The following is a 15,001-nucleotide window of genomic DNA, read 5'->3' as shown; positions in this document are numbered from 1 at the left end:
CGCGTATGCAGCCGATGGAAAATTCACAACAGCCGCTGGTGGCGGCTCTCAAATCCGACAGTCTTCGGCTACATGACGAAGCCGACCTCATAAACTTCCGTGCCGATGCCTTTGCAAGATTTATCAGTAACCAGGATCTTTTAGAGACAGTGGCGCTGAAACCATTTCACACTTCAAAAATTACGCCGCCCTCAGTGTTTCCTATCCACAAGAAAAAACTCTATGAAGAGGATGCCACAGACGAGCAGCTTCGAGAGAAGCTTCGAAATCTCGATAAGGAGGATTTCATATTTGGTGATACTAGACTCATGAAAGTGAAGGAGAAGATGCTCAAGGAAGAGATTGAGGAGAACGAGAAGGAGTTGGCCGAAATGAAACAACACCCGCACAAGACGTTTACAGAGGAGATGGCATTTCAGAAAAAAGCCTCGACGAAGCTAGCGAAGCTTTTCAGTGAATGTTCTGATGCGCAGTCGCTAGAAGTACTCGAAAAGGCCATGGACGAGATTGTCAAGGATTACAAGGAGAAGCACGGTAAGAATTACATCTTACAGCACGAAACTCACACAAAACGTTCCATACCAATTGAACAGATAGCGCCTGATGTAAAGGTGGAAAAGGCACCAGCAAACTACAACCCCCGTCTGATCACTTCCTTTGTAGATATGGGAGGAAGAAGTGGGACGAATGGACGCCAGTTGGGGGAGGGGCCCGAAGCGTTCAGAGACGATCTTTTTGGAGCAGGAGAGAAAATGCACAATCACGAGCAGCTTCCTTTTATGCAAGGTAACGGAGACGAGGACTTTGCCATGACGATGATGAACGAGAATGGGAGTGGCGAAGGGGAACAAAAGTCGCCGCCAACCTCGACACAAGGACCACCGCCACAACCGCAGCCGCAACCGCAGCCGCAACAGCAGCCGCCACCCACAGCACAAAGCAGCAATGAACAGAGTAACAATCAGGGAGGTGAGGGAGATGTCAACATGGAAGATCTCAATCAGTTCCTACAAGACCCGCAGGGTAACGATGACATGATGGGAGACGATATGGATGCGTTGATGAACTTTGGACCTGACAACGAAGAAGGCGGCGGCATGATAGAGGACGATGCGTTCAACTCCGACTTCCTTAGTCAAATTGACCACACGATGGAATAATCTACCCGGATGGTCTTTTGCATGTGCACGGGCCTGGCGTCCTCACGTGCTGGAGAAACGCGAGATACGTGGAGAAGATGTTTTGTAGGAGATACAAGAAAGAAAGATACAAATATTCTATATAGTGAAACTATTGGGTAACCGAAATCAGGTAGCCCCAACACGAAGAACGCTACCAGAGAAGCACGCGAGTCTCCGAAATCCCGGAACCTCCGACAACTTTATTCCCAACTATTGTTTTTTATAATTCTTAGCCGGTCGATTCTGCACAGTTTGTATAGGAACCGGTATCCGGTCCATATGGTGATACATCAAGACAAATAGATCCAAAATCCAAACATCATCCTCCGAATGCTGTTGAAACAGCAGCAGCAGGCTCGCAGCAGATTGCGCCAGCAGCGCCTCAGAATCGCTTTTTTCGGTTACCTAATTGTGTTGGTGTTCTTCGCTGTTCTTCAGTTCATCGGTGTATACTTCTTCAGCAAAGGGTTCCTCTTGACAAGACAAGTTTTGCCAAATGTTGCTGAATGCGGAGACGCGGGCTGCTTCCCAGCATCTCAGTTTGACAAGACGGTGCTTCTTGTCATCGACGCTTTGCGGTTTGATTTTGTCATCCCAGTGGAAGGGAGTGAAGCAGACCCTTACTACCACAACAACTTCCCAGTTTTGTATGATCTCATGAAGAACCAGCCAGATAACGCCATATTGTTGAAGTTCTTGGCTGATCCACCTACGACAACGTTGCAGCGTCTCAAAGGCTTGACTACGGGCTCCCTACCGACTTTCATCGACGCGGGCTCCAATTTCGATGGAGACGCTATTGACGAGGACAACTGGCTTCTCCAGTTGCATAAACGGAATAAGTCGATTGCATTCATGGGAGATGATACATGGAAGGCGTTATTCAGCCACTATATCAACCCGGACCTCCACTTCCCATATGACTCTTTGAACGTTGGAGATTTGCATACTGTGGACAATGGTGTTATAGAGCATCTTTTTCCATTGCTAAACAAGTCACGTTCCAAGGAGTGGGATGTGCTAATTGGGCATTTTCTCGGTGTAGATCACGTTGGCCACAGACATGGACCTCATCATCATGCTATGAAGGATAAGTTGCACCAAATGAATCAAGTGATAGAGGATGTCATAAGCAAAATCGACGATAAAACGTTATTGATTGTGATGGGCGATCATGGCATGGATCCCACGGGAAATCATGGCGGTGACAGTGCTGAAGAATTGGAAAGTGCAATTTTCTTTTACTCGAAGAATAGAAAGTTTCACATCAACAAACATGATGCTTCTGCGTATGATACATCGAATTGTGGTCAAAATTACAGAGCGGTCGACCAAATTGATTTGGTACCGACGATCTCATTGCTTCTAGGCATGCCAGTTCCACACAATAACTTAGGTTTCCCAATTGACGAGGTTTTTGGTAACAATAAGGACCTCAGTCTCGCGAGTCATATTACCATCGAGCAGATCAATAATCTCCGGCTAGCCTCTTCTGAACTTAAGCTGGAACAGAATGAGAAGTTCACGGAAAAATATGAGTTCATCTCAGAGCATTACTCCAAATATGGGAAAAATAAGAAATATTTTGCCGACTTGATCGCAGAGGCCAAGTCTTTCCACGCTGAATTTTTAGAGCATTGCAAGGGACTTTGGGCCCGTTTCGATCTTATCCTCATAGGTCTTGGTATCTCAGTGATGCTATTGTCCCTTTCTTTCGTACTTACTTACTCGAGATCGATACCTTCAGTCAGAGTTCTGACTATGTCATTCGAATTTATTGGATCGATAATTGCCATGACCTTGTTAGGCATTGTCTCCAGTATTTCAATATTTATTGTTTTGAGACCATCGGGAGTTACTCTTCGCACCTGTTTATTACTTGGGTGCGCCATTGGTATTTCGATAGGTTTTTGGGCACCCATAATGGATCGCTTTAGCCTTGTTTGGCTATGGCATCAGATAAATGACTTCTTCCACTACAACTTAAATGTTTGGTCTGCAATGGGTTTAATCATGGTTTTATTCCACTCCATGATATTTGCATCAAATTCCTACGTTATTTGGGAAGATAAGCTCGTGAATTTTTTTCTCTCCACATTCGGATTCTGCTGCCTTGGCGGCTGTTTAAAGAGCTCCAAGCCATCTAATCAAAGGTACTTAGGAGCTATGCATGCCGCCACCTTCATCCTCATGTCAAGATTGGTATCCACAATAAATTTATGTCGCGAGGAGCAACGTGAACACTGCACTCCAACATTCAAGACGTCTTGGTGGACAGTCTTGGTATTGCACCTTTGTTCGTACTTGTTGCCTTCCACCATCAAGTCCTTCTACAAGCTATCATCGTCCTACCACTCTGCTGGTCCGTTGTGGATAGGAACAGGAATGAAATTTCTCATGATCATGAATGCATCATACTGGACCATTGAGTACATTGAGAACAACGATTACTTTCAGTTGAATGCAAAGTCTTTTCTTGATTTGGGTTTGACGGAGTCGTTGAAACTCGGCATTGCTCGAATTGTGCTTTTCATAGCACTTATACTTGCAAACTTTAGTTGGTCTCGTGGACCTCTTTGTGTGAAGATTGAACTTTCAGAGAATCTGCAAGGAGTTCAAGTAGAGAGTTCTTCTGACAGCAGCGATGAAAACGAACCTGAGATGGCTTCTCCAGTGCCAAGGCAACCACGTTCCCCTGCTGCAACGATCTTGGGGTATGGAAACGTGTACGGGTCTTCTTACTTCTTGCTCGTCATCAATGTTATTTGTGCGGTCCTACTAGTGACCAAGCCTCTTGGTGCAATCTCTCTATCGATGATGGTAGTACAGCTTTTGTCCCTTCTCGAAATCTATGACATATTGGGACTTCAGAGAAATTTGGTGGCAGTCATCATATTTTGTCTTTTGGGATATCAGCACTTTTTCAGCACCGGACATCAAGCAACAATTCCGTCAATCCAATGGGAAATTGGATTCATGACTACTCAAACAATTCTGTTTCCCTTCACTCATTTGAACATTTTACTCAATACTTTCGGATCGTTTTTCATCATCTGCATTGCAGTTCCCTTGATCACTCTTTGGAGAATACCTCCATCCACAAAGCCTATCACGTTGCTCTCACAGATAGTGACCAACGTGACCACTCTTCTCACCTATCAAACCGTCATCAGCATCATGAGTTTCATTTTTGCTGCTCATTTCAGGAGACACTTGATGGTGTGGAAGATTTTTGCTCCTAGATTTATGCTCAGCGCTCTACTACTCATTGTGTTCAACGTTACCCTTACATTTGGAACAATGTGGTTTGCCACATCTCGTGTCTTGACCCAGGTCAATAGGATTTTTGGCAAATGATTCTTAGCATGTCATAGACTCTTACATATTTGCAGCCAAACAAAAGTACTGCATAAATACACGTGACTACACAACATCGGCTTGGGTACCTCTACCAGTAGATTCACAGTAACACTTCACAGTACCAACATATGTGTCGGTTCATGATATACAAGGGCAAAGAGCCCATGATGCTTTCTGACCTTCTCACAAAGCCTGCCCACTCAATCATCAACCAATCATTTGACTCCAGGCTCAGATTGGATATGAGGAACCCGATCAATGGAGACGGCTTCGGTGTGGGATACTACAGGAAAAATGACCAGCCTTGTATATTCAAAGCCATCACGCCAGCTTGGAACAATGTTAATTTGAATTCCCTATCAAACTGTACAGAGTCTCTGCTCGTCTTTGGACATGTTAGAGCGTCCACTCAAGGAGTTCTTTCTGAGACAAATTGCCATCCGTTTCTGTATGGAAGGATCATGTTCATGCACAATGGCGGCATCTCTTGTTTCGATAAGATCAAAAGAAGGCTCATGAATCATATTGAGGACAAGTTCTTTACGTTTATCCAAGGGTCCACCGACAGTGAATGCTGCTGTGCATTGCTTCTAGATACTTTGCAAAAGATGGGTTACGATGCAGAAGATCCGAAGACAGAATTCGGTCACAAGGTTTTAAGACAAGCTACACTACGAACAATCGAGTTAATAAAAAATTGGCAATGTGAGGTGACTTCAGAACCATCCTTGTTGAATTTCGCTGTCACCGATGGAGAGTCTGTAGTTGTCACTCGTTACATTACATCGAAAACAGATGAGGCAGCTTCGTTACATTTCAGTACCGGCTCGAGATTTTTGGAGTACGAGTCAGGCTTGTACAGAATGGAAAGACTCAACAGATCTCAGGATGTGGTTTTCGTTGCTAGCGAACCGCTCACATTCGAACGTGGGGACTGGATTTGCGTACCTACAAATACTATGATATCAATTACGAAGAATAACACTGTTCTCATGCATCCTATCGAAGACGAGTTTTGGATTGACAGCCTGGTGGAGAGATCGTCTGGTTTGGCCATGAGCAAGGGTCTTATGGGCGGCATACCGACTAAACCAAACACAGAGCCAAGTGCTGAAGATGGAGTGGATAGTACAGTGGCACACTTACCGCCACTAGAACGTGAAGGCAGAAAGACAAGCGAAGTAGCATTATAGAGTAGCTGGAACTACATCGGACAAAATCAATGGAAATTCGTATTTCATTAGCATCATTAAATTAACATGCATGTGCAGCGTCAATGAATTGTTCGCTTCATTGCTGTAGTTGTCTCGTTATTTGAATGCTATCTATGCTGCAAAAGCTTGTGCAACTGATTGCTTAATTATTACTTGCGACGCGTGTAAGCTTGTTGGTACTATCGTCCTTACTCCCGACGTCCAAGTCGAGATCATCGTCATCACTATCGGAGCTCGAAGAAGTGTCTTCACTCAGATTATTGGTTATCCCTTCATATTGGCGCATTTTGTCCCTCACAAGAAGCCCCTGTGAGTCATAAAGAGGATTTGCCTTCTTGTAAGACATGCCGTCGTCGTTGGGATCGATGTAATCATCGTCGTCACAATCACCATCATCTGACACATGAAGAACGTCATTATATTTCCTTTCGTCTCCTTCATCACGCTTGATTTCTTTTGCTTTACTTTTGAGTGTGGACTGGAATGCATCGGAGCCGGAAATAGTGAGCTGCAGTGACATGTAGTTAGCAAAGTGATCGTCGTCATCTTCTGACTCTGACTCATCGCTGGAGCTCAATTTATTCTGATCTCTCTTTTCTGCGTCACTATCTTCATGAGTATCGACATCTTCATGGAACTCTTCTTCCTTTTCTTGATGATAGTAGCTACTGCCAATTAAATCATGATCAACGTTTGGATTGAGACTCAAGCCATTGTCGAAATCACTTTCCTCGATTATCTCCCCGGTGCTTTCGTCGAATGTATTAGACGCTTCATCATCATCAATGTCACTTCCACCAAGAATAGCATTATATTTTTTTCTCGTGTCAAACAAAACTTGGCTGACATAATTTTCCCAACTCTCATCCTCCACTTTCACGTCTATGAGTTCGCTGACGGTGCCAACTGGGTATAATTGAATAAACTTGACAACCTCCTCGGCAATTAAGGTCAAATGTCCCATATATCCAAGTCTCATGCCGCAATGGTCTTTCTCATACTCGGTACAAAGACGCTGGCCTTCTGTGATTTTTTCGGTGATTTCACCTGAATGAAATATATCAATGGCAAGAATTTTGTTGAAACCAATATCCATCAGCCCATTCAACACTTGCTGAACAATATCAAAAACAACATTATGCAAAAAGTTGTTCCAGGGAAACTTGAAGAACATTGATAAGATATTGGAAACGATCTGAGAATCGTACAACGCGATTTTAAGATAATCACCAATCACAGGATTGGCTCTAATTTCTTCCTCGGTAAGATTTGCGTTGCTATGAGGTGGTTCATCTTCATCGCCACTATTATGATTGCCATGATGGGCAACTGAGGAGTCATGCATCTTGGAATTAAAAGAATCAATTGTATCGTTGAAATCATTGTCATCATCAGCTTCGTGCTTTGGATAGTCTTTTTCAAATTTTTTAGTCAACTCTTTCTCAGCATCAAGACTTGGTTGCCATTCTTCTGCGGGAAGTTCAATCACTTCATTATACTTGAATGCAACAGGATCGTATTTTCTCATCTTTTTTCTAAGCTCGTCTCTGATCTTCACAACGTCGAACCCCTTATTATCATTAAGAAGGGCCATGTTTGAGCAGTGCAAAAGCTCAGCAACCAACTCACAAATCTTGAATCTCTCAAACCCCAAGGGTTCAATTTTCCCAAATGTCGTAAGCAAGGACGACCCTTCGTTGACGTGGATCAACAACTTGTTGAACTCGTCGATCTTGTTTCCAAAGACCTTCAACAAGTGTCCCAAATAAATAGGATCTCTTCCAGTTGGTGGATGACTTTCTAAGGTAATGTAGAGTACAGGCAAGATATCGTAATCTGAGTTGTTTTTTCTGATAATCTCGATTATTATGCCAACACCATTTGCCAATGCATAGCCACCTTTCAACATGATTTCGCAAAGACGTTCCATAATGTCATACGACACGAGCTCACGAGTGAGTTCGTTGGGGCCAATTGTTGAATTGTCGGTAGTGGAGTTGGCTGAGATGGTGATGAGTGCTTTGAGGAAGTCTGCTGCAGACGACTGTCTTACAATCAGCACGTCTGGATCAGCATCATCAGAAATGTCAAGGGCCTCAACAAGTTGTGGCACGAGCTCTTGCTCTTGAAGAAAGTCTATAATACCGGTGGAGTTGTCAGGTTTGTCAGTCGAAATGAGTTTAAGCAAGAAATCCATCAACGGTGGATTGGACAAGTGGTTCATGAACTTCTTCACCAACGATGGCTGATTGTCGATCAAATAAGTAATCATTTCTTCACATTTCATATCCAACAAGTGCTCCATGATTTTCATAAAGTATGTAGCCAAGTTGATCGACAATGGCTGGTCGAGGTCGAGAATCGACCACAATTTGTTCAAATTTTGCGTCGACTCCATCACTGTATCTGTGAGGGACCAAACGTCAGCACTTAGAATCTCAGCTGCCAAAGTCGCATAGCGAGAGCGTCTTTCTTCGGAGGATTCGCTAGTGTCGTCCTCCTTCTCTGCGTCGGAGTCTTTTACAGGCTTCTCTGCATCTTCATCTTCATCATCAATCTCCTTGTCCTTGTCCTCTTGAGAGTCCTTTTTCTCTTCTTTTTGCACCTTCAAATCCGAAGACAAGTGAAGCCTTTTTAAACTCACAGCAAGCTGTTCCCCCTGCAAGCTCTCCAGAATTAAAAGGTCAACAAGCATGCCAATGACATTATCGTTACGTAAGAACTCAAGCAACATGGAGTTGTTGGACATCAACTCCTGAAGCAAGTCGTTTTCGTCCAAGAGCTTCAAAAGAACGGATATCGTTTGTTGATCATCTTGGGCAACATCGTTGATTGTGTGGTTTTCTAGAATCGAGGTGACATTGGATAGCGACGTGAAGCCATTACTTAGCTTCCAGAAGGAGCCCGACATCGCAATTTAACAATATGGATAAAATAAAGTGAATATAGGTGGTCAGGGCTAAGAAGCCAAGTAGATGGCAACTAAGTTCGGTAAAAGAAAGAGGAGGTCCGATGTGGGTAAAGAACGGGACACGGGATAGATCCGTGGAGGATTGGTGGTGAGTCGGTTGAGGTTGTTGGATGCAGAGAAAGAAGAAAAGGCCCAAAACGAGCCAATGCGGTTTTTACTCATGGCTCGAGGAAACGATTCTAGGAACAAACATTGATTGGATAACTATTCCACGATTTGTGTAGAATTTGAAATTTTCGTTCGACAAATTCGATCAAAGTATCTGGCCTCCCAAATCTTTTTTTGGGAAAAGGTACCTGTGGAGTCGCTGGCTTTTACTGTGCCTCAGGGACTTAGGCGGCCAACATGGTGTTTCGTGATTCACATCAAAGTCAACGAGGAGAAGCAGGTTTCGATTAAAATGAACCTACATAACCACTTCTCTACTATATTTCCTGGAAAGCCTGTCCCAGGCGCTTGTATTATGAAAAATTTGGAGGAGTGCAAATGGCTGCAAAACCCTATGAGGGACCAAAATCTTTTTTGGGAGTGCTCAACGGCAAAAGTTATGGTGGCTCAGACTGAAGGCAACATGGGGTCACAAAAGGGAACTGGAACGGCTTTTGCTTTTTCTAGCTTAGCATGAGCTGAAGCTTACTCGCTTTTTTGGTAACTATGTATTTTTTGATGTGGTGCTTGTAATTTCTGTTATTTCTTCCTTTCGTCCTGTGTTTTACTTTTGTCAGAATTCAGGCCATGTTAGGGAAGTTGGGACTCATTGGCGATCGACATAAAGATGTGAAGATTTAAGGCTTTGAGTTGAACCAATTCAATACTAAGTAATCTGAGTGGTAATTTCAGCTTTTCTGAAGTTCATTGGGGTTGCTTGAAGCTTCCCTAGAATGGTTTGTAGAGGACACTCGCAAAAAGTATAACACTCAGCTCAAGAATTAAGTAACTTCAACAAGTATACAAAAATCCATACCTTGAAAGGAATTCAATTCAGATAATTATTAGCTTTACAGCGTTTGACCTACTTTTTTTTTTATTTTTACTTTTTGATCTTCTCTGGTGATTTGCTTAAGCACCCTCCACTGGTGCTCTTATAGTTCCTGCAGGCACTGAAGATTTTCACTCCCTCCAACTTCTTCACTATCCTACCCTGCAACCGTGAACTCCATGCTTCGGTCTCTTATTTCTTGCAGACTGCTTTCGCTGTCGTCGTTACTTCGAAGCGCTGCTCCCGCAGTATCTAGTGCCGCCAAGTCATTACCGGACTTAACTTACCTCAAATTCGATTCGAACGCTTCGAAAGACCTTTATGCCGTTTGCAAAATTCACAATATTCCATACATGGTCACTAAGGGCGACAAGTTGATCTTGCCATACAGAATAAAAAACCACGAGGTTGGTGATGTGTTAAAGTTGAACAACGTCGTCACTCTTGGTTCCAGAAACTTCACCTACAACGACTTCAACGGTATTCCCGAGGAGGCCTACGAATTGACGGCCACCTTAGCAGAAATCACCAGAGAGCCTAGATATGAGGTCGTCAGAAAGAAGCAAAGATGCAGAAGGAAGAAGACTACTGTTGTGGAGCCTTTTCAGACACATTTGATCATCAACGAGTTAAAGTTGAAATAGCTCGCTTAGGCATCTACTTGTAAATATTTCCATGTATACTATACAACCTTATCGTTATCGATTCATGAATTATGCTATTTGTAGCTAAACCCGTCTGGTATTGAACTTGATCACTTGGCGAAGCCTGGTATCCTGGAATGAGAAATTCGGATCCATTTTCATAAACGGGTGTTTGAGGAGCTCTTCTGCTGTGGGTCTCATCTCAGAGTCTGTAATAAAACACTGCTTTAAGAAGTCCTTCGCCTCTTCACTAACATCCTCAGGTATTGGCGGCGCAAGTTTGGTTTTTCCAATTTTATAAATGGCGCTGATGACTGCCTCATTGGACCATGGTCTCTGCCCTGCAAACATCTCCAACACCACACACCCAAGTGACCAAATATCAACCTTGGCACTGTAGCCCTGCTTTTTGTCTTCAACAATGTTGTGAATCACCTCAGGTGCCATCCAAAAAACTGTACCTTGCATCGACATCTCTGCGTTATTGCTGTAAATGTCTTGTGACTTTTTCGAGATACCAAAATCCGAGATCTTACAGGTACCATCAGTCTCTAGCAACAAATTATCCGCTTTCAAGTCTCTGTGAATAATACCATTGGAATGTAAGTACCTAAGGCCGTCAAGAACTTGCCTCGTGATAAACTTCACTAGCCCTTCATCAAACTTACCAAAAGACTTAAGGCACGATGAGATGGAACCGCCACCAACATACTCCAAGAACAAACTATATGTGTTTTTCTTTTGCTCAAATCCCAAGTATTGAACAATATTAAGATGATCAAGATCTTTCATGGTCTCCACTTCCTTGTGCAAAGCATCTAGACCGTCTGATGTTTTATTCCAATGATCATCCACAACAACTTGCTTTACTGCAAGCATTTCACCCGTGGTGACGTTAAGTGCCAAGTACACTGACCCAAAAGAACCTCTGCCGATTAGTTCACCCTTGATCCATGCAAATTCTTCAAACTTCGTGCTTGCGCTGGATCTGATGCGGCTAACAAAACCTTTCTCAATTTCTGCAGAGGTCACCTCAATAACTCTTTGACCCCAAAGCTTGGTATTTGTTCTTCGGAGGGAAGGGCTCTTCTCTTCACTTGCGGCTTCCGGCACCTCTGCCTTACTTGCTTTTTGACTTGCAAGACGCTTGTTGCGAGCCTCGTTCGCGACAGTTCTAATTGTTTTCATTCTTTTGAAATGTTTGGCTCCACTCTCAGGCAACAAATCGTCATCATCTGTTGGTGGGTTGATAGGTGAATTATTAGCATTTGAAAAAGTTCGAGAAATGGACTCCTTGCGCTGTGTTGGAAATGCTCTTCTTGGATTTATGACTTGAGCGACTGGTGATTCCGGTGATGCATCTATAATTGGCTTATCAAGGTTGGTATTGGGGAAGTACTTCTCAAGATTGTTGTAAACCTCTTCAACAGGTGGTCTTACACTCATGGCCCTTATTTCGGCTTTTTGTACGGCATCCTTTCGTTGCTTGGTAGGCTTCATGAAAAAGTCCTCTTCACTGTCGCTTCCATCATCCGAATTTGTATCTGTGGTCATTGGTTTCACAAAGAAGTCATCATGTTCACTGTCATCTTCTTTTTTACCGTTATCATTTCTCGACTTTCCTTTCGGTGTTTCAGAGAATTTCGGAGCATCTTCAAAACTGAATTCATTCTCAAGATAAGCATGCAGAGCTTCCTCGAATTTGCGAATTGATGACAGCTTCGATGATACCTTTCTTCCACTTGAGTTCCTCGAGAGGCTAGGCAGCAGTCCGACAGCTCTTCCATATTTAGAGGAATTGGAGCTGGTAGGTGGAGGTGGAGCTTTCCGTTTTGCTATGAAATTACTGCTCTTCTCGTACTCCAGCCCCAGTGAAGATGCTCTTGATGCACCCTCTTTGAAAACACTGGATCGAATCGCTTTGGTCGACAAAGAGCTCTTGTCATCATAAATGGAGGATGATGTTGTTCGAGTAGATGAGCTTGAAGGAACACGCTGCAGCTTATTATCAGACATCTCTTTTGACTTGGTAGAAATTTCTTGAAGCTCTGGCTGCTGGGATGCATGAGATGACAGCTCTGTAAACTCCACTTTTCGAGAAGTCAGAAGACCATTTTTAAGAGGAAACATCCCTTTGGAAGCTCTCTTGTTTGCAGGTATAGTGAGTTTCAATGGATGTTGAAATGTTGATGAGTTTCCCTTACCATCTTTTGGTTGCTTTATCTGGTTTAACATTTCTTGATCTTTAAAGTTGATATAATCAATACCTTTATCACGAGTGTCTTGCAAAAGGTATTGAGGAGTGGCAGGATACATTCTACCATTATTGTCGCCGGTTAAGTCGAATGAACGAGCATCGGACGATGTACTGGAAATTGTGTTGGTTCCAGGAGAGTTCATCACTTGCTGGACATGTATCTTGCAAAGTGAGTTCTGCCGTAATGCCTGAATTATCACTTCATCGCTCATAGCTTCTCCCGGAATGCAATCAAAGTCAGTGAGATGAAATGTTATTATCCCTATGTTGATTAAATCCAAGGACCTTATGATTTTTTTCTTCATCGAGTCCAATTCATTTAAGTCTTTAGCATAGATTCGCAAGGGTTTGAACGATAAATTATCCTTGGAAATAAGTATGAGCTTGGATTCGTCCTCTAAACCCACTTTCGGAACTGGTAAATATCTCGAATCCACCTTTTCAATCCTATATTCCGCACTCAACAGCCGATCGCTTTCCGCTGAAGATTCTACGGCAACCTCAATATGTGGTAAACCAGACGATTTGGTCGAGACAGGCGAGATGGTTTCCTCTTGCGAGCGTTGTAAACTAATGACCGAATCTCTGTTCATGAATGAGGCATTCTTCCCAGCAGAATCGGATTTTCGATGATTGGCAATCCCGTAGCTGCTTCTTTTGTTTCCACTAAAGTGTCTATATCCTGAACTGCCCGAGCTAGGATGGACTTGCTTTACTATGCCAGCTGCTTTATCCCCACTGTATTTCCAGATGGAGCTGAAGATGCCACTCATTCTCTGACCAGTGGAATTTCTTGGGTCCTCAATGGAGGACCTTGATCCATTGCCGTAAGCTTGTAAGTTTCCAGTACTAGCATTTGCCCTCGTTGAGTCATTCGAAGATGTACGGTGATGGAGTCTGAAAAACTTATGAGAGTGAGATTGTGGATGCTCCTTGAGAGGATTTGGTTTAGTACTGGATGGCTCAACATAGGAGAAGGGCCTGGGCTTAGTTGCAGCTGTCGGCAGCGTTGTAGAAAGCGTAGCAGAAGACTTTCTATTTTCGGCTCTTTTTTGAACTTCAAACTCAGGTGGAGCTAATGTGGCACTAGTAGCACTCGAAGGATAATCAATTAGGGACAATTCTGATCGTAGCAAGGTGATGAACCGGTCCACATTATTGCAATCGTCGTCACTGCCAAGCTTTTTGCTGAATTGTTTCCAGATCATTGAAGAAGAGTCGTAGTTTCCTAATTCAAGAAACCTGTTTCCCGAGATCTCATTCCGCTTGAAGGTTTGCTTCCACGACTCATTAAATCCATGATAATCAAGCCAAGTAAGGACATTGTGCATCAGCCAGCGCGATGTTGAACTCAAAGATGGCTGCGAAGACTGAGCGCCCATAGCATATCTTATAAAGCGCTGCTGGTTGTTGGATTTCGTTAAAGTGGAGGATGTAGACGCGGTAGATATCGTGGAAGATGCAGAGTTATTGCGAAGATGCTCCTTTCTTCTCAGATCTGACAGCTCTTGCAGACTTCGCTGAGTGGGGAGGTCCTCTCTTACTGGATCTCTCAAGCCGCGTAGCTCCTCGTCCCTTTCAGAGGAGTAAAGATGTTGTCGAGAGCCATTAGAGTTGCCAGAACCAGACTTGAAAGACATTGTAGTGAGCCTGGAGTCTGCAGTGGCCCTTGAATCTGTGATGTTTAGGGCCAAGCCGCTCGTGCTATATTCGTATTTTCCGATTATCAGACCCACCAAGTTTGATGTGCCCGACATCAAGGATTTGGGCGGCAGGGACGAGTCGATAGTATTAATTTCGTCGTCAGAACGGCCCACAACCAGAGTTTTAACACTAACGAAGTCAGCATTTTCTAGACCAGTGTCGAATTCGGACCTCGATGGTGACACCTGAAACTCTCTTCCCGACTCATTTGCCTCATTGAAACTGAACAGATTCAAATGAGACGATTCCGAAGGCGACGTGTGATGTAAATGAGGAGATTGCCCCGCTGTTTGATCTTCGTCTGGCTCTACGTGTCGCGAGCTCATACTGCTCGTTCTTGAGAAGGTCTCCATGAATTTTGACTGACGGTCAACACGGCTTACTTCGAGATCTGGCTCAAGTGGTGTATCTGTAGGATAGCTGCCTGAACTCTGCCTTCCACTATCCTGTAGCGACAAGGCTTCCCCAAAATTTGCCACTGACGAAGGCGATGTCTGAAACTTGTTTCTAGCCATGACATCATCGGATACAATTCGATGCGAGTCCGTATATTTGTGAGGCGGCTTTATTCTCGGGTAATCGTAACTGACAGACCGCTGGTTCGGATTCTGGGGCGGAGATGCCCACGACATGTTGAGAAGTCCCTAGAATTCTTTGAAGAGTTGTAGTTTTTGGGGGCCTCTTTATTTCT

General features: G+C 43.7%; 6 protein-coding genes across 6 annotated transcripts; 4 read left to right on the top strand and 2 right to left on the bottom strand. All coding sequences in view use genetic code 12, as the record gives it.

The window, feature by feature from the left end:
- Positions 1-5: 5 nt before the first annotated feature.
- On the top strand, positions 6-1,160 carry CJI96_0003369 (uncharacterized protein; the record flags this gene model as incomplete). The annotated part of the gene is made up of 1 exon (XM_029032796.2): positions 6-1,160. The coding sequence occupies one exon, from the start codon at positions 6-8 to the stop codon at positions 1,158-1,160; it is 1,155 nt and encodes a 384-aa protein (XP_028893111.2).
- A 351-nt stretch (positions 1,161-1,511) lies between these two features.
- Positions 1,512-4,538, top strand: GPI13 (mannose-ethanolamine phosphotransferase; the record flags this gene model as incomplete). Its single annotated transcript, XM_029032797.2, has 1 exon — positions 1,512-4,538. One exon carries the CDS (start codon positions 1,512-1,514, stop codon positions 4,536-4,538), a length of 3,027 nt encoding a protein of 1,008 aa, XP_028893112.2.
- Positions 4,539-4,669: 131 nt separating this feature from the next.
- Positions 4,670-5,734, top strand: DUG3 (glutamine amidotransferase subunit DUG3; the record flags this gene model as incomplete). The annotated part of the gene is made up of 1 exon (XM_029032798.2): positions 4,670-5,734. One exon carries the CDS (start codon positions 4,670-4,672, stop codon positions 5,732-5,734), a length of 1,065 nt encoding a protein of 354 aa, XP_028893113.1.
- Positions 5,735-5,897: 163 nt separating this feature from the next.
- Positions 5,898-8,666, bottom strand: CJI96_0003366 (uncharacterized protein; the record flags this gene model as incomplete). Its single annotated transcript, XM_029032799.2, has 1 exon — positions 5,898-8,666. One exon carries the CDS (start codon positions 8,664-8,666, stop codon positions 5,898-5,900), a length of 2,769 nt encoding a protein of 922 aa, XP_028893114.2.
- A 1,218-nt stretch (positions 8,667-9,884) lies between these two features.
- On the top strand, positions 9,885-10,349 carry CJI96_0003365 (mitochondrial 54S ribosomal protein bL21m; the record flags this gene model as incomplete). Its single annotated transcript, XM_029032800.1, has 1 exon — positions 9,885-10,349. One exon carries the CDS (start codon positions 9,885-9,887, stop codon positions 10,347-10,349), a length of 465 nt encoding a protein of 154 aa, XP_028893115.1.
- An 84-nt stretch (positions 10,350-10,433) lies between these two features.
- BCK1 (mitogen-activated protein kinase kinase kinase BCK1) lies at positions 10,434-14,942 on the bottom strand (the record flags this gene model as incomplete). Its single annotated transcript, XM_029032801.2, has 1 exon — positions 10,434-14,942. The coding sequence occupies one exon, from the start codon at positions 14,940-14,942 to the stop codon at positions 10,434-10,436; it is 4,509 nt and encodes a 1,502-aa protein (XP_028893116.2).
- Positions 14,943-15,001: the final 59 nt, after the last annotated feature.

The sequence above is a fragment of the Candidozyma auris genome, chromosome 3, assembly GCF_003013715.1.
Source record: "Candidozyma auris chromosome 3, complete sequence".
Lineage (NCBI taxonomy): Eukaryota > Fungi > Ascomycota > Pichiomycetes > Serinales > Metschnikowiaceae > Candidozyma > Candidozyma auris.
This window is presented reverse-complemented; position numbering and strand designations above follow the sequence as displayed.